Source organism: Ailuropoda melanoleuca, chromosome 19 (assembly GCF_002007445.2).
Source record: "Ailuropoda melanoleuca isolate Jingjing chromosome 19, ASM200744v2, whole genome shotgun sequence".
Taxonomy (NCBI): domain Eukaryota; kingdom Metazoa; phylum Chordata; class Mammalia; order Carnivora; family Ursidae; genus Ailuropoda; species Ailuropoda melanoleuca.
The window spans coordinates 22,983,554-23,010,074 of record NC_048236.1 but is presented as its reverse complement, the minus strand read 5'-3'; the positions used below and the strand labels follow the sequence as shown (position 1 = coordinate 23,010,074).

General features: G+C 34.9%; 1 protein-coding gene across 8 annotated transcripts in view; it reads right to left on the bottom strand.

Annotated features, from left to right (window-relative positions):
- Positions 1-26,521, bottom strand: part of FAM135A (family with sequence similarity 135 member A) — a 127,530-nt gene that overhangs the window by 10,876 nt on the left and 90,133 nt on the right. For 4 of the 8 annotated variants that reach the window (XM_034647824.1, XM_034647823.1, XM_019806573.2 and 1 more), the window contains 8 exons: positions 18,680-18,753; positions 16,726-16,880; positions 14,152-16,510; positions 12,473-12,633; positions 8,551-8,642; positions 7,948-8,045; positions 5,974-6,125; positions 4,190-4,300 (listed from right to left, as the gene is read on the bottom strand). In XM_034647824.1, the coding sequence (XP_034503715.1) occupies positions 4,190-4,300; positions 5,974-6,125; positions 7,948-8,045; positions 8,551-8,642; positions 12,473-12,633; positions 14,152-16,510; positions 16,726-16,880; positions 18,680-18,753 (3,202 nt within the window). The remainder of the gene's footprint in view (positions 1-4,189; positions 4,301-5,973; positions 6,126-7,947; positions 8,046-8,550; positions 8,643-12,472; positions 12,634-14,151; positions 16,511-16,725; positions 16,881-18,679; positions 18,754-26,521) is intronic. The other 4 variants (XM_034647826.1, XM_034647825.1, XM_034647829.1 and 1 more) reach the window with 3 other exon arrangements.

Sequence of the window (26,521 nt, the reverse complement as noted above, 5' to 3'; positions counted from 1 at the left end):
AATAATTTTTTATAGCCAGTAATACTGACATTTAGATGAGCTAATTTTTAATAGTTCTGTTACGAAAATATCCTACAACAGATTTGTGATTGCAATGTGAAGGCAAATTTCTATAATCTATAATACTAATCTCATTTTAGCTCAGGCATCTCTTCACTTAGAGCTATTTTTACCATCTAACATTTACTGAGTTTTGTGTTATTCAAAACGGTAATCGTTTCACATGTGTTATCTCATTTAATCTTTTAATAGTCTTGTGAGGAAGATACTATTATTCCCATTTTACCAGTGAAGAAACTGAAGTCTATTTAGATTAAGTATCCTACTCAGTTTTTCAGCTAAGACTGACATCTACTTATGACTTAAGGTTTAGCTCTTAAACAGTTGTTAGGCTGGTACAACTGGAGAGAAGGTACAAGTCTTGCCATGCATTATAAGGCAAATAATGAATAACTTGTAAGCAAAAGTTTTAACTAATCCTTAAGAAATAACTCAAGTGCAAAAGATCTACTCACATCTACTAATAATTAGAAACAGCAGTCCAAATGCCTGTTCAGATGGGGAAGGCCATGGATTACAAATTTTTATAGTAAAATTTTAGTTATGCCTTGTTTAGTATTTTTATTTTCTTATGTTGCTACTATTCTTATTGCTAATTTTACTTCATAAAATACTGTATAAATATGCAGACCTCAGGGAACATTTATAATCAGTTTTGCCTTTCCTTTATTTCCTAACTTGTCAACAGCAGTGATACAAACTTCATGTACCTAAAACACAATAGTTCTGGTTAGTGCCAGTAAGTTTTTCCCATGTGAGAACTATACACTCAATTTGATTTGTAGGCATATCTTGTACTTTAATGAATCAAGCAAATATTTCTGTGTACTGTATATAACTTATTGTTGCTTTGTACTCTTAGAAACAAAACATAAAGATTGACCTGTAAGAGAACAAATTTCACTGATTCTAATAACAGACAATACACGAAATAACCATTACAACATCTCTTTCTCACATTAATAACAGCATTTTTTTTTTAAGATTTTATTTATTTATTTGACAGAGATAGAGACAGCCAGCGAGAGAGGGAACACAAGCAGGGGGAGTGGGAGAGGAAGAAGCAGGCTCATAGCAGAAGAGCCTGATGTGGGGCTCGATCCCATAACGCCGGGATCACGCCCTGAGCCGAAGGCAGATGCTTAACCGCTGTGCCACCCAGGCGCCCCCATTAATAAGAGCATTTAAGGCGGAATCCTAAAAAGGCTTAAATAGCACTCAGTGAAGTGGGCATTATTCAATTAGTAAATCTATCCAGTGTTCACATCAAATGTTTCAAGAGCAGAATGGAGGACATGCATGATGAGAATGAAGATAAAAAATAGATTTAAATGGCCAGGGCTTAAAAAGTTACTTCCAATTTGCAACTATCAGTCACCAAATATATGGGTTTGATTTTTAGCTTACCATATAATATTGACCTGCTTTTGGACACTGAAAATAGTATTGAAAAGATCATTCATTGATGCAGTGGGTTTATACTGAATATCTACTAAGGGAAAGAACTATAGTAAATACTGAGTGTTTATGTGGGGAGTGGGAAAGGGTTGTCACAAATGGATCCTATTACTGGAATGGAGGTTAAGGTACATAAAAATGACTATATGAGATAAACTATAACAGCTATGGCAAATGAGGTTCATATATAATGCCATAAGAGTTCAGTTATAATATTAACAACCTTGGGAAGTAGAATGCAAAGAAGAGGTATTTCAAACGAAGTAATTTAGAAGCATTAAAAAATGATGACAGAAGAGTTAGTAAAAGAAGACAACTATGTTCAGGTTTAGACATATGTTTATATGTAAGTAGAGATGTCTGGCACGCAAATGAAGATTGGAATTCATTAATGAGGTCAGATCTAAGATATAAACATAAATATTGGGCAATCTACTGGGTACTCTGAGAATAGAGGAACATTAAATCAGAGAGAGCCTCAAGAAAGCTTTTAATAGCAGGTGATGTTTAATTTTAGAAGATGGAGAGAATTGGTTCTAAAAAGATGAGTAAACACATGGGGAGGAATGGTGGTAGAAAAAGCATGGGTGAATACAAGCATAAAACGTGTGGCATAACTAAGACAAAGGATGTGTGCATGGGCAGAGTAGGATATGAAATTAGTAAAAGAATCAGGAACCAGATTATAAAGGATTTGATGCCCTAAGCCATGGAATTTAAACCTCATCCTAAAAGCCACAATGTACCGTGAAAAGATTTTCAAACAGGAGCAATATGGTTTGATTTAATTTTTAGAAGATATTTTTATCTAATGAGAAAATGAGATGGGGGACAGTAACCAGTTTTGGAGGCCATAGCAATAATCTATGGTTGACCTAAGGCAGTGGCAAAGAAAAGAAAGAGAAGACTCCATTTGCTATAAAAGAAGGCTGAATGTTTCAGGGCTTAGTAACTAAGTGGATGTGTGGGGAGATTGAGAAGAGGAGTCTAAAAAATAACCTCTAAGTTTTTGGCTGGGCAGATGGTGGTAGATGTGGAATCAAGAAAAATGCAACTGAGGGGAAAGATGAGGTATCTCAAAAGACTGCACCCGAGGTAACCATGAACCATCTAAGTAAATGTACTTAGTAGGAAGCTGGACATATCAGTCTAGAATACAGCCTAGAGGACTGAACTAGAGATATATATTTGAGCTGCCAATGATGAAGATGGATATGAAATGATGCTGTCAAAGAATGTACAGAGTGAGAAGAGCAGATGACAGGAGCTGGAACCCAAGAATACCTCTATTTAAGGGGCAAGGAAAGAAAAGGAATCCATGTAGGAAGCAGAGAGCCAACATGGAAGAAAACCAGGAAAGGCTGATATAGAATGGGAGGTAGGAAAGTATTTCAAGAAGGGTATTTTCAAAAGTCATAATGCCAGCATATTCAAATAAAAGAAAGAAAAGAGATAACTGGCTATGACAAGCTTCAACAGAATGGTGAGGACAGAAAACAGATTACAATGGATTGAAGAGTGAAATAAAAGGTGAGGAAGTAGTGAAAGTAACTGCTTTTTTCCCCCAAGAGGCTCAATTTGTATATAAAAAAAAAATAGAAAAACACAGAATCAATGATCAAAGGAGGTATTCATTTATTATTATTATTATTATTATTATTATTATTATGACTTAAGATGGGAGAAAACGGAGTAACTTTATGTTAAGGGATTAGCCACTGAAAAGGGAGAGTTTAAAGACAGAGAGGAGGAATAGGATCCAAACAGAAAGGGAAATTATTCTTGGACCACAGGTGCATCTTTTACTGAACTAGAAGGAAAGCACAGGTATGCTAATGTTTGTAGGTAAAAAGGAAGTAGGAAAGTTCTCACTTGATGGCCTTGACTTTCATAGATAATCTAGGAAACAAGGTCATTTATAGAAGTGAAGGTAGCAGCGGTAGCTCCAAGGTCTGACTCTTGGTTTTAGCCCAGGTCATGACCTCACGGTGGTGAGGCCAAGCCCCACACTGGGCTCTGTGCTGGGTGTGGAGCCTATTTAAGATTCTCTCTCTCCCCCCCTCTTTCTTGGCCCCCTCCTCACCAAGTAGTTTAGTTTTTAACATTTTCCAGAAAGGTTTTATAGTTCTTGAATAGGAAGGCAGAAGAATATGTGGGGTTGAGGACTGGGGCAGAGGACAGAAGAGCTAGGACACGCAGCAACCCAGTTCAAAAACTGACTTAAAATTCGTACTAAATTATAAAAATGTTAAAAAATTTAGGATAATTTTTTTAAAAGATTTTATTTATTTATTTGACAGAGAGAGAGAAAGAGAGAGAGAGGGAGAAGCAGGCTCCCCACTGAGCAGGGAGCCTGATGTGGGGCTCAATCCCAGAACCCTGGGATCATGATCTGAGCTGAAGGCAGACGCTTAACCGACTGAGTCACCCAGGAGCCCCTAGGATAATTTCAAAGTACTGTGTTCACACAACACAAATATGACCGTGTAAAAAAAAAAAAAATCAAACAACCATGTTAATTTTGAGTCTACTATTTCATTATTAAAAAATTACAACTGACTGATACATTTTTATCACCAGAAAGACATGTTGATAATTTATTTGCTAAAGGTAGACTTTTTAAAAAAGGTTTTCAAGTGAATGTTTTCAAAACCATTAACTATATACTTACCTGCTTTATTACTAAGCTTGTATAAGAAAGTTTGGCGAGGGTCTGAGTGATCTCGACAGGTCAGTTGTAGAAGAGAACCTGATTTTTTCCATTTCTGCATAAACCACAGACCTACAGAGTTATAAATGATATGTGAATAATACTGGAAATACAGGGTAACATATGCCAAGATTATTAATTTTAATACACATTTCACTTCAAAAATGCCATCTACTAAACTAGCATTTTCTTAATAAAAATATATTTGTAAAATATTTCCTTTTTCTGAAAACAAATATAAACATACACATATAAGTTAACTATGGGTTAATGGTGGTTGATAGAGGGCTTGCTATTTCTATCCCTTCACTAATGAAATAGATAATGGTTTAAGGACAGATTTGGGAATACTGTACTTTTAGGTACATTTGTTCAATTGTAAAGAGACGGAAAAAACTTCAAACACAGTAGTAGATCCAAATGCTTAAGTACTGAGTGTTTAGTCTAGAGATAAATATAATTATGGTAGACTAACTGTATAAGGAATAACTCTTAGGATGAGCGATTGGTTAATGTTTTCTAGTAAAAGCTGAATATAATGAAGTTATCTATCTATCTATCTATCTATCTATCTATCTATCTATCTATCTAAAGGGGAGGTGCAGAGGATAGGGAGAATCTTAAGTAGGCTCCATCTCACAACCCTGATATCATGACCTGAACTGAAATCAAGACTCAGATGCTTAACCAACTGAGCCACCCAGGTGCCCCTGAAGTTTAATATTTATTTGTATTTCTTTGTATTATCAGTTACCCATCTTTAAATGCATCTTTGCCTTTATTAAGAGACACCTCAATCACTCTCTGGGACAGGTTTTCAAGATTGCACAATATTAATTTCCACTATTATTGCTTCTAATATTACAGAGGGGAACAGGGGGAGAAAAGAGAAAAAAACTCTTTAGTCGATTAAATCTATAACTGTAAGCCTATTTGGGAAAAGTTTGGTGAAGAAAGAAATTCAAAGTATTGTATCCTATTTATATTGGGTTCTATTTTATGTTACTTATGGATTCCATCTTTTTCATGTCCTCTTTTTAAAAACATAAAAATCTAGAACTAGCTGTTTTTTGATACCATGGGATACAAGGAAAATAGTATGGTTTCTTTGTCAATGAAAAGTGAAAGAGAAAACGGAAATAAGAGTTTCAAGGCTCAATGAAAAGAGACAGAATGAAATCTAATTTATTCTCACAATGGGAATCAATGGACTAAAGTATAAAACTACTTAAAAAATCCAAGAGAAAAACCACACCAAACAAAAGGCAAATCAAGTATCAGATTTTTTTTAATGAGACTATTCATTCTAATCAAAATCGGGGTCTTAACTTTCATTTTATTTTTTAAAAATTTTAGAGTTTATTTTCTTATAACATCCCTTTATTGTTATCAAACCAAAATCAGAGTTAACATTCTATATATAATCTTTTGTAACTTAATAATATATTAAATATAGGCATTTATTTTTATCTGCTCAACTGAAAATATTAAGAAAGTTTAATGAAAATTAGTTAAAAATGCTGTCACTTCTGATATATATCATCTCACTATGATAATATTCATTTTCTGAAATGACATTTATCAGCTTATTTCATGTGCATGACAAAATAGAAACATTTCTACATCTTTTGTTTCATGAAATTCCACGTATGTGACAAGCCAGCTTTAAATAAATACCAGAAAACTTCGTATTTAAGTTATCTCCCCATGACATATTTTTTACACTGAACAATAAAACTTGTTACCTGTATTAACAAGAGCACTGCTATTGTAGAGTGTACCAAGGTGAGGTCCAGAAAGAGATAAAAAGGTATGAAGTTTGTTGAGGTAATATCTAAACCTTGGCCTTGTAAGCACTGAACGGATTATTAAATTGCCCAACGAATGTCCAATAAAGCTTTAAGAAAAAAAAAAAGACATTTCTCCCATAGTATTAATTTTAAAAAGAAATATTAAAGCTGATACTTCTATACACAGATGTGAAATACTAAGTACTTGGAAATTTCTAATATGTTTTAAAACTATGGCTTGATATTTTGAAATGATGTAACTTACAGTTTGAAGGAAAAAACGTGAGAACGTAGTAGAAAATTCCTACTATATATTTCAATGCTTATTCTATAGAAATAAGATATTACTTATCAGAAAGTTTTTATTCATAGTTATAACTGCTTAGAAATAAATACATTTAAAAAGTAACTATACATTGACTAGATGATAAATTTGCCTCCTTAGTCACACATGCCAATTATTACTTGTTAAGTCATCATTTAAAACAAAATAATGAAACTGTACCTATAAAGGATGACTTAGGAAAAATTATATAACTGTTTCATTTATTTTCTGGTCTACTCTCTAAGATTTATAAAGCACCTCACCTTTATTAAGGAATAGTTTAAATCAAAAGAGCCTTTTTACTTATCATCATTATGCAATAGATGGTATATTAGTCCCTGGGGATAATTAACAATGAAAGAAGAGAGGTTGAAAGCTGTCTTAAACTGGTTTACCGATAGCTAGTGAGAAGCTCAGGATAAACTTCCCTCCCAAATTGAAGTTCCTGAAGCTGTGGGGTAAGAGTTTTGACTGTAACTAATAGTCCTCAATTAACCAGAACAGGCTTTTGAATAATGGTTGATTATAACTGATAATATAATCTAAAAGAGGTAATATGTTTGTGGATAAATGAAAAAACTGAAATATTTTCTCATCATAAAATAATAAATGAATAAAAGGAATAAAAGATCACTGTAGAAAATTTAGTAAATAAGAAGTATTTTAAAATCTATAAATGAAGAGAATAATTAGAATAAGAAAATATGTCCCTCCTCCCTCCTAACATACTTGCGTCCCTCCCATTTTAACAGAAATTTTTTTTTTTTTAAATGACTTCAAATAAAAACCTGTTTATCTCTCTTTAGCTCTTACTCTCCATACTTCAAACTGGAAACAAACTCTTTCAAAAGCTTATGGTTATACAGAGCCAGTTTCTTCCTCTAACCTAGTTGGGATATGAAGGTAATCATTATTCTACTTTTTGAGGCAGAATGATTAGTTTTGACTTTTTCTTTAAGTCCTACTCTACTGGAGGAAACAAATATTTTTCCTCTCTCCCATGTCTATTTATAGTATCTGCTTAAATTATGAGACTTCTATGCTTTGATCATCTTGCTTGTGGAAAGCTGACTCACAAAGTAGAGTGAGGAAACCTTGAAAGTATTTCTGCTGTTCCATTTGTTTGTATATATCCATTACCCTAAAATCTTTTTTTTGGGTAACAGCTTTATTGAGATATAATACACGTACCATAACGTTCATCCATTTAAAAGGTATAATTAAATGGTTTTTAGTGTATTCACAGAGTTGAGCAACCGCCACAAGAGATTTTAGAACATTTTCATCATTTCAAAAAACCCCAAATCCTTTAGCTGCCTTCCCATCTGCCATCTCCCCCAGCCCTAAGCAATCATTAATCTACTTCTGTCTCTAGAGATTTGCCAATTCTGGAAAATTCATATAAATGGAATCATATAATAATGTGGTCTTTCCCTAAAATTTTTAAATTTTTTCTTTTCTCTTTAAATTAGGTAAACTGAATTGTAGTCTCCTATATTTCATAATAGAGCAACAAAACCACCACAAATTCTGGTTAATTTTTCTCTAATTCATAGAGATATAAAAGTATGTTATATAACATTACAAAATATTATAAAAGTTACCTTATTTTTGAGACTGTTAGACTATATATCTGAATATATTGTATGATCTCATCCAGAAGGCGATCAGTCATACTATCAAAATCTGCAAAAGTATCATTCTGAACAAAGGAAAACAGACATATTATATACTAAATATGAATAATCACAGGAAAAACTGAATATAAACGTTCTTTTTAATTTAGGTATTGAAAATATGGTTAAGATCCATGATTTTTAGAGAAGTGGGTGAATAATATTCATTACATGAAAATGAACAAAAAGTGAATTCCCAGGAAAAGAAAAAATTCAATGTTCTTAATAATACTTGCTTCATTTAGTTGTTTTGCCCAGTACCCATATTTAACATAAGGTTATTCATAATGGTTTAATTAATGAAATTTTTGGATAGAAATGCGGAATTCTAGAAATTTTGTACATGTGAAGAGTTCGTAAGTCAAATTAAAAATCATTTCAATTTCGTTGGGATATGCATTAATGTGAAATTTCATACAAATCAGAAAAATTATTTCTACTAGTACAAGCATTTTGTAGTAAACAAATATTTAGGCAGAAACTAGCACAAAAATATTTGCTTCCATTGAAAACACTGCCATAATATTGTACCTGATTTCGCTCAGACATAAGAAAATCAATTCTTCCCCCAGGCAGTCCAAGTTCAATGTAAGTTTTTACTAACCGGAGATCTGCACTGTTACCTAGAAAATGAAGAAAATGAAAAATTATGTCTAAAGGATGAGAGAAAGTAAAATGTACAAAGTACATCATCATATATTTGAAGAGAAGTATATGATCTCTGCCAGTTTTTTTTTTTTTTTAAGATTTTATTTATTTATGTGACAGAGGGACAGCCAGCGAGAGAGGGAACACAGCAGGGGGAGTGGGAGAGGAAGAAGCAGGCTCCCAGCGGAGGAGCCCGATGTGGGACTCGATCCCGGAACCCTGGGATCATGCCCTGAGCTGAAGGCAGATGCTTAATGACTGCGCTACCCAGGCACCCCTGATCTCCGCCAGTTTTGAACAGACAATGCAACCTGAAATAGAGTCCTCAATTTCCACGTCAAGGCTGATTTCAATTAGCCATACAGTATCTTTCAACAATTTGTTTATCAGGAATTTTGGTCACATCGATGCTTTTGCTTTCCCACCTGATGATGTATTTATTAATTGTTAGCTTCGGAGACAGCAGACTGCAGTCACTGTGAATGACTGATGGAAGTACTCCTTCCATCACTACTATTTAGTTGATTATTTAACAAACCTTGAATACATTTTTTTTAAAAGATTTATTTATTTATTTGAGAGAGAGAGAATGCGGGAGAGAGGGGCAGGGACAGAGGGAGAGGAGAGAGAGAGTCCCAAGCAGACTCAGAGTGTGGAGCCTGATGCAGAGTTCCACCTCATGAACCTGAGATCACAGACCTGAGCCAAAATCAGGAGTCAGACACTTAACCAACTATGCCCCCTTAGGCACCCCTTCAATGCATTTTAGACTTAGATTTAACCTGTTCACTTTCTTTTGGTGGTCTTGTAATAGTTGAATAGAAATAAATTTCCATTTAAATAATTTAAAGGAGTTTAATTACTAACTTAAAAGATGTCAATAAACATTGAATACTTATTAGATATAATTCATAAATTAAAAAATAATTATCTTTAAAAATTAGTTTAGTGGCTCTTTAGTTAATTCCTTTGGTTTAATTAGGAATGTAAACATGTTATCAATTGTTGAATTTCTACTTTACCTTTCCAATATTTATATTTTTTAAGTATTTCATGCACTGATAGAGATAACTGTTTTATTCCTGATTTTACAAGGAACGCCACTAGTGTTTCACTACAAAGTATACATTTTCCACTGAGAATATATATGCTTAATCACACTAATAAATTACATTAATAATCACATTGATTAAAATCACATTAATAAATGCTATTTTTTTTTAAGATTTTATTTATTTATTCAACAGAGATAGAGACAGCCAGCGAGAGAGGGAACACAAGCAGGGGGAGTGAGAGAGGAAGAAGCAAGCTCATAGCGGAAGAGCCTGATGTGGGGCTCGATCCCAGGACTCCGGGATCATGCCCTGAGCCGAAGGCAGATGCTTAACCGCTGTGCCACCCAGGCGCCCCCAAATGCTATTTAAAACAAAGTTTGGTGCTTAATTGTCAAAACTGGGAATGGACACTGAATTTTATCAATAGCTTCTTACTTGATTTGTTGAAGTAGGTATATAAATATACCATAAATATAAATTTCCTTATATATACTTCCCTTTGCATTCCCAGGAATTAAATCCTGGTTGTTATAGTGACTTAATACATTGATTCGGTTTGCTAGAGGTTTTTGGGGACAATTAAAAATTTTTAATTTACTTATCTGTTTACTTATTTCTGCAATATTTTTTTTTTTTTTAAGAGATGGGTCTGATCAGTGGAAGACAACTGATACTTTTATTTTTTATTTATTTATTTTTTTAAAGATTTTATTTATTTATTTGACAGAGATAGAGACAGCCGGCGAGAGAGGGAACACAAGCAGGGGAAGTGGGAGAGGAAGAAACAGGCTCATAGCGGAGGAGCCTGATGTGGGGCTCGATCCCATAACGCCGGGATCACGCCCTGAGCCGAAGGCAGACGCTTAACCGCTGTGCCACCCAGGCGCCCCTATTTCTGCAATATTGCTAGAGTTTTATTAAGTGTATTTATGTCAGATTGGCCTGCTATTCTTTGGGGTGTTGGTGTGATATCTTTTCCAGATTTGGTAACAAGGTTAATTTAACTTCAAAGAATAAAATGAGTTGCATTCCATAACTTTTCCTATTACTCTGGAACAATTTATATAACATGGGGGTAATGTGTTTCTTAAAAATTTCAAAGAAGAATGTGCCAGAGATTCTACTGGGCTAAGAAGGCCTTCTTGGGTGATAATCCTTTGAAAATTTTATTACTTACAGGGGAAAAGGTTAGTATTGGAGATATTTTATTTCTTTTATTTTTTTAAGATTTTATTTATTTGAGAGAGCGAGAGAGAGATAGCAAGAAAGAGACTGCGAGAGGGAGAGCACAAGCAGGGGGGAGAGGGAGAAGCAGGCTCCCCGCTGAGCAGGGAACCCGATGCGGGCCAATCCCAGGGTCCTGGGATCATGACCTGAACTGAAAGGAGATGCTTAACCAACTGAGCTACCCAGGTGCCCTGAGATATTTTATTTCTTGAGAGTCAAGTTCTTTTATTAAGGAAAAATCTTCAAGGGTGCCTGAAGTGGCCCAGTCAGTTAAGAATCTGCCTTCGGCTCAGGTCATGATCCCTGGGTCCTGCGATCGAGCCCCACATTGGGCTCCCTGCTTACAGGGAACCTGCTTTTCTCCCTCTCCTCGCTGCTCAAACTATCTTGTTATCTCTCTCGCAAATAANCCAACCGCTGTGCCACCCAGGCGCCCCGAGATATTTTATTTCTTGAGAGTCAAGTTCTTTTATTAAGGAAAAATCTTCAAGGGTGCCTGAAGTGGCCCAGTCAGTTAAGAATCTGCCTTCGGCTCAGGTCATGATCCCTGGGTCCTGCGATCGAGCCCCACATTGGGCTCCCTGCTTACAGGGAACCTGCTTTTCTCCCTCTCCTCGCTGCTCAAACTATCTTGTTATCTCTCTCGCAAATAAATAAGTAAAATCTTTAAAAAAAAAAGAAAGAAAAATCTTCAATTTCATGACAATTTACTAGCTTAGACCTGTGTTTAGTATTTTTATATCCATAAACTCTTTCTTCAATTTGTTCTTACAGAATGATATTATAATACGGTAATAACATGCTCATCTATAGATATTTGGCATTTTCTAATATAGTTCCTAATCTAGAGAAAACAGTCTGTTGGGGGCGCCTGGGTGGCACAGCGGTTGGGCGTCTGCCTTCAGCTCAGGGCGTGATCCTGGCGTTATGGGATCGAGCCCCACATCAGGCTCCTCTGCTAGGAGCCTGCTTCTTCCTCTCTCACTCCCCCTGCTTGTGTTCCCTCTCTCGCTGGCTGTCTCTATCTCTGTCAAATAAATAAATAAAATCTTTAAAAAAAAAAAAAAAAAGAAAAGAAAACAGTCTGTTGAATAACCAAAATAACTGTCATAAAACTATAGCACTAAAGCCAGGTATTTAGAATTTAAATTATAGCCTAATAAATTAGTGAATCTTCAATTCTTAGTACTGCTTTTTCTATCTCATAAGGTTTAAAGCATCAGACTAAAAGGGCACCAGGCTGAGAAAACCAAGAGTAGAAGACAGAAAAACCCAAAGTTAAAAGAAATAAAATGCTGGTACATGGAGGGATGTCAGTTCCATGGAAAATTTACTTAAAAGGAAATCTAATATTATACTTAGCAAAGTTAAGCATATTTTTGTTTTAGAATGAATTTAAGTTTCAATTAATTTAAGCAATTTAAAATATTTTCAATTCAAAGATTAAATAAAACGGAATGAAATCTATTAGGAAAAGAAAATATATTAAGTTGCCATGGGTTTTATCAATAGATAGGACATACCATCTAAACCATGCACACAGACAATGAGATGTACTCCATCTTCAGAGCCGTTCTCTTCTTCCATGCTGAAGTAAGGGACTGAGGATGCCAGCAGAGGAACATCACTGTACATGAACCCCGGGAGTTTAAGTTGCTTCAATTCTTCTTTTGCCTGGAGGAAGCTAAAGCAAAATATTATAAGAGATACTCTTTACTAAGTTTTATATTCAGTTTTTAGAACCAAAAACACAACATGCTAACTTTACGGAAGTGCAGAAGAGGAAACCTTTGGTTTTAAATTATTTGGTTTTAAAATAATGAAAATATGTGAGATCACCTAAATGATTTAGAAATCAGACAGTAATTTTCTTTGCTATTGTTAGTACATATTCTAATCAAAGACAATGAATCCTTTGAATCTGAAATCACTTAAAATATTCTTTTAAACTTAAAATCAACAAAGAAAATATTAGGTGTGAAGTTACACTTCCTACAAAGTTTTATATTATATAGAAAAGCTGGGAAAAATACTGGAAGGATGACAATCTGATGCTCATTCTGTAATCAAATCTTAGTCTCTTTGCTTCTTTTAATCTTACATAAATGGAAAGTAAGGAGCTGTTTTACAAAGTGTAACATTGAGAATGGTAGTTACAGTTCTTAGTAGATTATTTCTATTTTTCCTCTAGAAATGCCAATAAAAAGGAACAGAACCAAGAAGGGGATGTGACTAAATACAATTGGTGGCATACAGTCATTCTGAACAAAAAACAAACCTAATCAACTTGGGGGTTGCAAACATAAAAAATTATTAACTATTTTAACACTGTATCATTTGAACTGATAAAAGCAAAACTCATGGAAGCCGATGAATCCTGTTAAACTGAGTAGGATACTCTGGATGAAGACAAATTGTTTTTATCAATGACTCAGAAAAGTTTGAGGTAGCCAGAAGGTGGTATAACCCTCAGTCTTCCAGTATATTACAGTTCTTTAAAAAGCCATTATCACCTGGTTTCACTAGCTTTAGGCACTATGAGATCTTAGTTATATATAGAAATCAGAATAATTCTAGGAACTTGGAAAATCTATTGTAGACATGCCCGGATTTTTCAATCCAGGGATTATAATTCCAACCAGAATAAGGCAGTAGAATATTCTGAGAACTAGTGCCATGCTAGTAAGCCTCTATCATCCTCAAAATTTTTCTGACTATTTAACTGGTCCATGAAATCTCAAGTCTGGAAACCACCGATTTAGCTGAGATAACCTGGGTCTGGTCGGTTTAGGAAGTTTCTACTAACGTACTATTCATTATCTAATATTGCTAGACGCGCTTGTAGAACCTAGTCTGTGAGTTAATGGTAGAGAAATGAGGTACTGATGAAAAAAAGAGTTTTAACCCCAGCTATTCCAAACATCTAACACATGACCACTAATGGGAAATTTAAAAATGTCTAGCTTATAGAACAAGATGATCAGATGCAGAACTATAGGTCTGTCTGTCAAAGGGTACATTGAATTCATTTCTCCATTTTTAGGTAGGTAATCAAAGAAGCACTTTTTGTATTACAGAAACCAGAGAACATGAAATATATGTGTTATCAGAGACATATATATATATATATATATATATATATATATATGTTTTTTTCTATACATATATTTAGTAGCACATGCTATTGTGCTCCATCACTTACGCTTGTATTTGAGGTTTTGGTGAATTTTCATACCAGGAAACTGATGAAGTGAAGTTGTAAGAAGTGCTGCATGGCTGTTTTGTAATGGCATCAAATTTACTTTTAGAAGAATACTTAACACTACAAGGAGACTCTCGTGGTGCAGATGGGAAGGACAAACAACCAGAAGTACAGACAGCAGGCATATTTATACCATCCTTCAGATATTCGCTATTTATTGTTTCAGATTTTATAAGTCGTTCTTCTTCTAGTGCATTTCTGTTTGTACAGTGAGCATTTACTTTTTCATCCAAAGCTGAATAATCCGCTTCTTCATAATACCCATTTTGAACCATGTGTTGATCCTGCTCTTCCTCCTCATCCTCTTTACCCTGTTCCTGACGAAGATCACTAATTTCTGTTTCAGAAGTTTTCTTCTGAGGGCTAACTGAGTTGCTGTAGCTAATAGCACATGTGTCAGAAATCTCCGTACTGCTGTGAGAGCCAAAATAATTTTCCACAAGCCCTTGTTTTACCATATCAGGACTGGCTGAAAAAGGATCATTTGTACCCAGGTGAGTTTCATTTTTAACTGTTTGGGCTTCTGAATTAATTTCTTTGAGACTTAAGGTATCACCATTGTTTCTTTTCACAGTTTCATCTTCTCTAACTTCTGTATTAGTAGAAACAGAACCTGAAACAACACAAGGGGCACCTAAACAAACCAGTGTTGAGTTTAATGTAATTGCTGTCCCTGCAGAGTTACTAGATTTATCAGGACTCTGGGAGTCTTTACACATAGTGTCCAAGTTAGGTTTGGAGCTGCAACTACTTTTCACATCACAGGAAGCATCTTCATATGAAAAAACAAATTGCAAAGGGTCTTTAGTGCTTGAATTTAAGGAATGTATTGCTATAGTTTCATTGTCCAAATGCCCCGAAAATACGACACTCTGCTGTTGCAAAATAATACTTGACTTTCTACTATTGTCACATTTTGGCAAGTCAATTGTTCCTAGATTTAACACAGTTTTGCTATCACTTAGGTGGCAATCAGGCACAACAGATTTCTTAGAATTTTCATCAGGTGACAGTTCATCATCAGAAGGTAGAGAGTTTATGGATGTCAAAGATGACTGTATTTCACTTAAAGCACTTGTACTCTCGGTACAATGACTTCCTAATGAAAATTTTACATTATAATCAGGTTTCATCAAAAGCTGAGGAAGTAATTTTTCATTATTGTAAGGACCTTGTCCTTGCACAGTTTCAAATACTACATCAGGGTTTGGATGTGTTGCAAAAGAACTTGGTTCACTTTCAACACCTGAATCTGAAAATCTAGAAGAGGCATACGTGGCATTAGTATCTGGTAACTTAATTGTATCTCCACTTACTACAGCATGATATTCTTTTGCAGAAGAAGCAGGTTGATTACTTCTTAACTTAGCTAATGATTCTCCAACAGAACGACACTTTGCTTCCTGCAAAGCTTCCTTTTCAAGTGTTATTTCTATAGATTTAGATTTACCATTAGATTCTAAGGACTCAAAGTTGGGTAGTTGTAAATTATCCACAAACAGTTCATCTGGTCGAAGCTCTGTCCAAGGTCCTATTTTAACAGTTATTTTCTCTCCACTGAAAGGATCCTTATTACAGGGCTTTACTTCAATTGTTCTAGCTCCTGAAGATGGAGTTGTTTGATGATCAGGGCAATCGTCTGATGAACTTCTGGCCACACTGTGTTCCACTTGTGTAATTTCACTATCATCCTGGGAGATATCAAGTTTACCTGAAATGGACAAATTTGCACAAAGATTTAGGCTGCCAGAGTTCAAAGGATCAAACAGGTCTGGTTGCATATTTTCAATATCTGGAGACTTCTGTTCAGTTCTCTCTGTATTAGTTGGCAAAAAGCTAGCTTCCTTTTGGCTTGTCTGTCTGATGTAGGTCTTTAGGTCAAAATTATATCCACATATTGTGGGATCCAGACCTTCCTTCTGACTATGTGAAGGATTGCCTTCAAAGCATTTAAAGAGATCATTTGATGCTGTACTTTTCAAACATTTGTAGCCTACCAAAACCACAGAATCCTTAGAGTTCTGTTTTATTATTTTTTTTGTGTTTTCAGGTTTCATTGTTTTCATGAGCTTAGTAACCTTAACCTTGGATTTATTTGATTCTTCATTCTTTCCTTTTAGAGATTTTGTTAGCTGCTTTTCACCTTCTGTATACCAAAAACTGGAGGCACCAGCAGGTCTGACTTTCAACTCTGGGCTAGAAAGTCCCGCTACAGAGCTTTCTTCAGTCTCATATTTATCCATTCTACTGGACTCTGATCTCTGAAGATTCTGAATTCCCATCCAGGGTGCATCTAAGTCTTTTATCCAAAGAAAAAAAGATTCAGGTTTAAAACAAGGTGTAAGAACTCAAATGATTAAGACTACATTTACTGACTACAACCTTCTAATATCCTCAAAGACAAATAAAACTGGAGGGGAAAAATGGCCCTACATTAGGGAATGGTTTTATATATATTAGGAAGAATAAACTGCAAATGACACATACAACTTACATATTTTAGATTATACTTACCTTCAATAACTGAATCTAAATACCTATCTTCAAAGATTATAGGTAATGAATTGAGATCTCCATCTAATTCACTACATTCAATAGGTAGAGGTGGGAGAGAACTGCAGAAGGAAGTATTTTTGATAGCGGTGCACATCTGTAGATGACTCTGAGCACTGAAAAATAGTTCTTTACGTCAGACTGTAATTTAAAAAAACTATACTCAATTCCACTTTATAGACTCTAGCCCCTCCTCTTCCCCTCACCATTCCTATCCTCTTGCATTCCTAAAGATATAACCTCCTTACGAAAGAGTTCTTTGGTCAGAAATAAAACCTGGTACAATGAAAATTATGACAATAAATTATTGATTTATAGAATTATGGTTTGTAGATAAACTAATTTCTATTATATTCTATACATTTTAATGTTATTACAAAGTGAGCTATTTATGCTTAATGTCTGAATTACTAATTTGCTGGGGAATAGCTATAGGAGAAATGTCAAAAGCTCCAACTGCCTACTAATGACCGATGATACTATTGAAAAAAAATATATTCCATTGCTACTGCTGTACTTAACATATATTGGTGAATACAATTAGCAGCTATTTAAAACAAGGTACATAACTTTCTATTTAACACCTAATACTTTTTTTTTTTTTAAGATTTTATTTATTTATTTGACAGAGAGAGCGAGAGGGGAACACAAGCAAGCAGAGTATGAGAGGGAGAAGCAGGCTTCCCGCAGAGCAGGGAGCCTGAAGCAGGGCTCGATTCCAGGACCCTGGGATCATGACCTGAGCCAAAGGCAGACACTTAACGGCTGAGCCACCCAGGCGCCCCTAATACATAATACTTTTTAAAAAACCTTTTCTTATGGAAAACTTCAAACAAATTAAATAGAATTGTATAATAAATCCCATCACTCAGCTTCAACAATTAACATTTTGCTTTTCTTGTTTTATCTATACCTGTACTCACTGCCCACACCCCACACTCTATTATTATTTCTAGTTTTTTTGAGGTAAAATTCACATGCTTCGAAATATATAAATTTTAGCTGTATGATTTTGAAAAATGGATACATAATACACAATATTTCCATCTACTCAGAGTGCTCTCATGTCTTTCTAGTCAAAGTCCCAGCCCAAGTCAACAAGGCAACCACTGTTCTGACATTTTTTTACCTTAGTTTAATCTGTTCCAGAACTTCATATAAATAGAATCATATATTTACTCTTTATGTCTGACTTTTGCTCAGCCTAATATTCTCAAAATATTCTTTAAAGCCAAAGAAAACCAGATCTAAACATACTCAGCAGGAAAAATGGAAGGCATCTATTCTGGGTATTTTACTGTAAATAATTTACATAACAAAAGTTCACTGGTGAACACTTTTGATCACTGGTGAAAATCTGTAATATATAATGACGAATAGAAGAGATTCTGACCTGTGAAAATAAAGGTAACAAGGCTGGAGCCAGAGAGTATGGGACTACCAAGTTTCTCGTAGGTCTGATATGGAGGTGGGGAGAATAGGGCAATATGTCTCTTTATGTAAGATATGGGTCTTCCAGGAAGTAATTCATAAAATTAAACCCAATTTGTTTAAATAGGGAGTTTCTGAACTTTATTTTTTTTTTTTTAAGATTTTATTTATTTATTTGACAGAGAGAGACAGCCAGCCAGTGAGAGAGGGAACACAAGCAGGGGGAGTGGGAAAGGAAGAAGCAGACGCCTAGCGGAGAAGCCTGATGTGGGGCTCAATCCCAGATCGCCGGGATCACGCTCTGAGCCGAAGGCAGACGCTTAACAACTGCGCCACCCAGGCGCCCCTAAATAGGGGATTTCTGAACTTTAAATTCTAATTTCTGCTATTGCAAATATCATATATTCTATATGAAACATTTTGAGATAGATATCTTACATAAAAGGATGTAAAATCATTTTAACTATGGATCTAATCTACTCACTGAAGTTCCTGGTATGCAATGGCAGCTTCTCTTGGATGTTCAAAGCAAAAGAATGCTTCAGAAAATCTGCGTACCTGAAAAAATCCAAAAGGAATATGAGTAACATGGCACAATTAAAAGGTCAGACAGTGGTAGGAAAAGAAACCTCTTTCCATTAGGCCTTCCATACCTACCCCTATATAAGAATTAATCTCCCTCCTCAATGTTGCTAAAGTACTGTATTTTAGTACTGCATGAAATAAAAGAAACAATAAAATGTAAAGTGAGAAATGTAGGTTTATATTACGTATCCATGATTTATCCTCCCTGAACACAGGGATTCAGTTTATCTTACCATTCGATTCCAATCCCAAGAATAGTGCTTAGCACATGGTAAAAAAATGGTAAGAACCAGCCAGCATTTACATCATGCTACGTGCCAGGTATGGAAGTATATGCCAATTGAATTGACTGACCAACCTACTGTCATTGTGACTCTGAGGCATTTCACCTTTGAGCCTCAGATGACCCATTTTCACATTACACCTAAAACTTGTTCTACATTTGGGGTTACCGTGAAGAATAAACAGGATAATATATGTGACAGCAGTTTGTAGTCTGGTGAGTGTATATAAATATAAGCTATTATAATTGCCAATATAACATTTATCGTATTTTTCTTTAAAATAATCATATATGTGAATTATCTTCACTCCTAATGTGTAATGTTCTTTAGAGTGTGAGCTATGTTTTCATGATCTTGGTTAACCCCCAAAACATCTATCTTGGTATGTTACAGAAGCAAGTACTTGATAAATACTGGTCAAGTCTAGCTGAATATTTCTTTCACCATATTTGTATTTTAATCCTTTCATTTCTAATTATTCAAGGCTCTGTCAACTATTGGAGCAATATGAAGCAACAGTAAGGAGATGGAAAAGATGTTTTGTTTGGAAGGTACAGGGAGGAAAGACAAATTATAATACAGCCTAAGATTATATTACATCTTAGATTCTTTTCTAAAAGGGAATATGATTTAGGGTTCTTTGGTCTTAAACATAAAACAATTTGGAGATACATTTTACTTGTCATCAAGATTTGGCCAGCTGAATTTCTGACTTACTAAACTTGCTTGCCTAAGCAGATGAGACTGGGTCTTTACAGGAACAAGTCAGTCAGGGAGTTAGGGAGAGGAAGATATGAAGCACCTAAGAGAAGAATGCAATTTGTGTCTGTACTTTCAAATACTACTCAATTGCCTCTTCTTCCTTTCCAACACTAAGGGAAAGATGAGGAAAGGTACCTGCCTATCTACCTATCGTTGAGAGATGTTTTCCCCTGAGGGCTGTAATGTGTGAAAAAAGGAAACCTGAAGCCTTCTGGATTCCTGCAGTTGTAGCTGGGCCTGCAAAACTGGCTAGTTGATTTTCCTTCTCTCCTTACCTGCACTGATTTCTACAATCATAACTATCATTTCTTTTTTTGTTTTTAAAGATTTATTTGAAAGAGAGAGCCCCAACGGGGGAGGGGGTAGAGGAGGAGGGAGAGGGAGAGAATCTCAAGCAGAATCCCTGGAGTGCAGAGCCAGACGTGGGACTCAATCCCAAGACCCTGAGATCGTGACCTGAGTTGAAACCAAGAACCTGATGCTTAACTGACTGAGCCACCCAGGTGCCCCACAACTATCATTTCCTGATAGCATCCTAACTACCAGGCTCTATGATAAGCACTTTATTTTCATTGTTATTTAAACTATATGAAAACCCTATGAAGTGGATATGTCTTCATTTAATAAGTGAGGAAACAGGGACAAAGTGGTTAATTACTTGGCCAAGATAACATAGCGAGCAAGTGATAAACATGGGATTCAAATAAAGATTTAAGAAATTCCAAACCTTGTGCTTCAAACCACTTATCTCTTCCCTCCTGCATAAAGACTCCTGTTAATAGAGAGCCCTTCCTTTCCTTTATGTACCCACACAAAATTCTTTATCTAATTTTTCTCCTGCCATAATTTTGTGCAATGGCAATGTCTAAGGAGTTAAGTCTATTAAATGTATTTTGTGGCTATAACTAAGGTATGACTGCCACCTGATGGCAGCACCACTTAATCTGGAGCAAAAGATGTACATTAAAAAAATATTAAATCTACAAATTCAAACTTAGGATGAGTAATATATATATTACTACTTTGGTATATATGTTTGTAAAACAAATTTTGTATATGCACTCTAATTTTTAAAAATTCACTTATTTGGCAATATCAACTATTCAAAATTTAGCAAACAGCTAGAAGGTTAAAAAAAAGCCTCTTGAGCATTCAAAATGGGTAGTTATTAATGCTTTACAGAGTTAAATGTTACTTTATCTGTGTTCATCCTAACATGTTGCTTAAATTGTTAAAGAGTATTTATTACAGTATAAATTAATTATACTATAAGATATTACAAATAGTATTTGTATAATAATGACTAAATGGAATATAATAAAATCATAATACCACTTATTGTAATAATTATAATACATAACATTTATTATTAAAATAGTTACTGTAATATATTAATAATATATTTATTATAATGATTTTATACATGCCTATCCAGGTTAAATTCAAATCCCAAGTACAGGATCTAAATATCAGATTTATCATATTATCTATGTTGCCTTGAAGAAAATGGTCACATCACAAATGTTAATTGAACAAATATCCTTTAAGTTCTTAGATTGTACTTTTGGTAGGATACTTTAAAGCCCCCTTTATACATAAAGCTGATCTGTGGTTATTATTAAGTACAACTCTAACTGGTATACGTTATTTACTTTTCAATCCACAGCATATTAAAAGAGCAAATGAGACAAAGGAAAAAGGAGAATTACAGAATATACATGATACATATAAGTATACATAAGTATACTATCCAATTAGTAGAGAACTTGTTACTGAAACAAAAACGCCCTCCCTTAAAAACATAAACCTAGAACATTCCCATAAAAAACAGACAAAATAAATTAAAAATTAATATAACTTAGAATCCTTTAATGGAAGATCTAATATCTAGACATTTAAAAAAAAGATTTACTTATTTATTTCAGAGAGAGTGTGAGCTGGGAGGAGGAGCAGAGGGAGAGGGAGAGAGAATCTAAAGCAGACTCTGTGCTCAGTGCAGAGCCCAACGCGGGGCTTGATCTCAAGATCCATGAGATCACGACCTGAGCCAAAATCTATAGTCGGGCACTTAACCAACTGTTAAAGTGCCCCTCTAGACATTTTTTTTTTTTTAAAGATTTTATTTATTTATTTGACAAAGATAGAGACAGCCAGCGAAAGAGGGAACACAAGCAGGGGGGAGTGGGAGAGGAAGAAGCAGGCTCATAGTGGAGGAGCCTGATGTGGGACTCGATCCCAGAACGCCGGGATCACGCCCTGAGCTGAAGGCAGACGCTTTAACCGCTGTGCCACCCAGGCGCCCCACCCTCTAGACATTTTTAATAGCATGGAACACCAGTGTATTAAACCTTTGAGCACATAAATAAAATGGATAATGATAACCAATCATTTTGAAAGGGCTAAATTAGGTTTGGTATACTCTATTTCAGAAGGTAGGGGACCATGAAGCACACTAGAAAAGTTTCATTTAAAATGGTAAAAAATAGGGGCACCTGGGTGGCTCAGTCATTAAGCATCTGCCTTCGGCTCAGGGTGGGATCCCAGGGTCCTGGGATCGAGCCCCACGTTAGGCTCCTATGTTGGGAGCCTGCTTCTTCCTCTCCCACTCCCCCTGCTTATGTTCCCTCTCTCGCTGGTTGTCTTTCTTTCAAATAAATAAATAAAATCTTTTAAAAAAAAGGTAAAAAATAATTTAAGGGAAGAGTTAATCCTTTGGAGCATATATCAGATAGTAACAAAATGCACTTTGGGATAAACTTATTTCCTGACATACTGGATATGTTCTATATATACACATAAAAGTTACAATACATTGTGTTTATGTTAATAATTACAGTAACATTGGAAGTCTGCCCAAACTTTGCAAAACAGGAAATAAAAAGTTATCAAATTAAATATGATAAATATGTTTTCATAAAGTAGTTCTACTTTATTAAAAAAAATATAGCTTAATATATTAAGGTTCACATACACACACTACGCATGTATATTTTGCTGCAGGAATACCAGATCAAGAAGTTTTAGAGATGAGTACCTCTTCGTAAAAATGCAAACTTCATAATCTTTTGTGTAAATAACTCATTATCGTAAAGAGGTCTTTGAGTGGGAAAGGATGGCTATGCAAGCTATTCCTAACTCTTTTACTCTTCTAGAGCATAAAAAGCATTGATAAAGTCGAAAATACCATTTTATGATCTTAAAATCTCAATAAAAGCTAAGAACAACCCCCTGACCCTCTATTCTTCTTACTGGTTGTTGCAAATTAGGATCCAGGGTCCTGCTTAATCCATTAGCAGCTTTAAGGTACAAATATAAAAAAAGATCCTGCTTCCACTGGCAGATGGAACCTGACTCCAGTGAAGACAAGCCAGATTTCAATTCCCACCCTTCCTAGCAAAATGCTCTTATTCAGGTAACTGCCTAACCCTGTTAATCACTTGGAGAACGTAAAAAAAAAAAAAAATTACCCATGCCTGGGCCTCATTCAGCAATGGTAACTTTTAAAGTTCCTTAGATGATTTTAATGTACAACCAAGGCTGAAAACCACTATTTTAACTTCTACCACGACAGAAATTCTCTAATTTCTCTGATCTTCACCATGACAGGTAATAGATTTGTCTTCCTGAAAACAACTATAAAGCTGGACAAAATACATGAAACAACTGTTTCAAGAATCAAAGAACATGCATTAGATATGCAAAGAAGCAGGAAAGTATAACTTAGCAATCATGAGATAAAAGCAGTCTGTAGAAATGGACTCCAAGATAACTCAGATGTTAGAATTAGCAGGCATATACTTTCTTTATTAAAAAATAAAGACTTTTTTCCACAGAGCATTGATGAATCAATATTGACACTTATTATTAATTAAAATCCATAGTTTACATTAAGATTCACTCTTGGTGGTGGATACTGTATGGTCTTTAACAAATGTATAATGGTATGTGTCCACCATTACAAATCATCAAGAATAGTTTCACTTCCCTAAAAATCTCTTACGCTCTACCTATCTGTTCTTCTCTCCATCCCCCTGAACCTCAGCAACCACTGATCTTTTCAATGTCTCCACAGTTTTTCCTTTTCCAGAATATCATATAGCTGGAATCATATAGCAGGCAGTGCTTTAGATAGGTGTCTTTCACTTGGCAATATACTTTTTCAAGGTTCCTCTTCCTCTTTTTGTGGTTTGATTGTTCATTTCTTTCTACTGCTGAATAATATTCCACTGTGTGGATATACAACAATTGTTTTTATCTGTTCACCTGATGAAGGACATGGTTCCTTCCAAATTTTGGCAATTATGGAAAAAGCTGCTATAAATACTGTGTGCAGGTTTTTGTGCAGACACATGTTTTCAACTCATCTGAGAAAATACTAAAGAGCATTATAGTTGGATTATACTCTAGGAGTATTTAGATTTGTATGAAACTGCCAAATTGTCTTTTAAACCAGCATTTCTACCAGCAACAAATGAGCATTCTACATCTTCCCTAATATCTGGTGTTGTCAGTGTTTCACNAGAGTATGTTTAGATTTGTATGAAACTGCCAAATTGTCTTTTGAACCAGCATTTCTACCAGCAACAAATGAGCATTCTACATCTTCCCTAATATCTGGTGTTGTCAGTGTTTCACATTTCATCCATTCTTATAGGTATATAGTGGTATCTCATTGTTGTTCTAATTTGAAACGCTCTAATAATGAATGGCAAATAATATATTTCCCTTCCCCCATGTGGAAGGCTATAGAGGGCTGGAGTTGGATTCCCAGGCCAGTTAGGCTCCGGAAAGATAGTTTCTACTGAGACAAGTCTTTGTCTTTCGAAGAAGGAGAGAATGCTCTGGATGTATTTTAAAACAGCTACCTCTCTCACCCCCTCACCCTCCTGCACGAGAGAGGAGATTTTCTCTATCTTCACCATGAGAACCTGACTGGGTTTCCAGAGGTAAAAGTCATGAAAGTGTGGGGTTCTCCTATGACTGAGCCCCCTTGAAGTTATTACTTCAAGCTTGTTCATACTGAGCCACCAGAAATTCATCAAATACAATTTAAGTTTTTCTATCCCATTACAGGCTCTAGTGGTCATTTCTCCTTGTGGTTTGGTCTCTGCTTTGGTCAGATGTCACTCTCCGTAACTGGCTATCTCACTCTCCAATTTGGGGGCAGGAGTTTGCCCTGTGACTTCAATTCTCTAAAACATCGAAGAAGTTGTGTTGATACTCAGTTTGTTCAGCTTTTTTCTTGTTGTTAGGGTGGAAGTGATTATGGCTAAACCTCTTACATGCCAAATTATAAACAAGAAGACCAGGCAAATACTTTTAAGCAATGATTATAATTGCCCAGTGAGTCAAAGAAGCTGGTTGTAATGAATGAGGAGGCAAGGAACCTCAGCAGAAAAATGGAAATACTAAAAAAAAAAAAAAATTTAGAAGTAAAAAATGTATCTGAAATGAAAAATTTACTAGGTGAGATTAAGAGCTGATTAGACACTACAGAAAAGAGTGAATTCAAAACTAGAATCATGAAAATTATTCAATCTGAAACGCACAGATTAAAAAAATGCTAAAAAACAAGAGAATATCAAATCATATAATACAAGTGAAATTAGAGTACCAGAGGGAGAGGAGAGGGGAAAATTGGGGCAGAAAAAAAAAATCTTAAGATATGATGGCTAAAATTTTTGTAAAAATTGGAAAGAAAAAAATCAACCTGCAGATCTAAGAATCTCAACGAATCCCAAGCGAGATAAATACAAAGAAAACTACAACAAAGCATATCAGAGTCAAATTGCTGAAAACCAAAGATAAAGAGAAAGTCATTACAATAACTGGAGGGGGAAAATAATATAAATGACAACTGATTTCTCATCAGACACTATGGAGGCCAGAAGATAATGGTATATTTTTAAGTACTGAAACATAGGGGAAACAATAATACAGAATATTGGCTGAACAACCCATCAATAAACTTGACCTAATTTAATTTAGATCTATGGAATACTACATCTAATAAATTTTGCAAGGCCTTAGAGTATACAGTTAATATACAAAAATCAATTTTACTTCTATATCCTAGCACAACTGTTTGGAAAATGAAATAAAAAGATCATTTATAACAGCATCAGATAATATAAAAAACGAATGAATAAAATTAAGACACTGAAAACTACAAAACACTTCCAAGAGATATCACAGAAGACTTAAATGGGGAACTATAATGTGTCCACAACATATGATGAAAGAGAAAATTCTCTCTACATAGATTATGCAATGTAAACTAAAACCCAAGCAAGACTTTTTAAAATAAAAACTTGCCAGCTGATTTTAAATTTACACAGAAATACAAGGGATCTGGAAGAGACCAAACAAGCTCAAAAAAGAAGGAAAAAATTGGAGAATGTACAGCTAATTACCTGACTGCAAGACTTACTACAATAACACCATCAAGTTAGGGGGGTATTGATATAAAGATATATGAGAGATCAATGAAACAGAAAAGAAGGCCAAGAAATAGATACAATTTATTAGTTAACTGATGCTCAACAAAGATGCTAAGGCAATTCAATAAATAAATTTTCAAAAAATGGTGCTGGAATTGTAAATGGAACTGTTTCCTTAATTTCTCTTTCTGCTACTTTGTTATTAGTGTATGGAGGTGCAATAGATTTTTTGTGTATTAATTTTGTCTCCTGCAA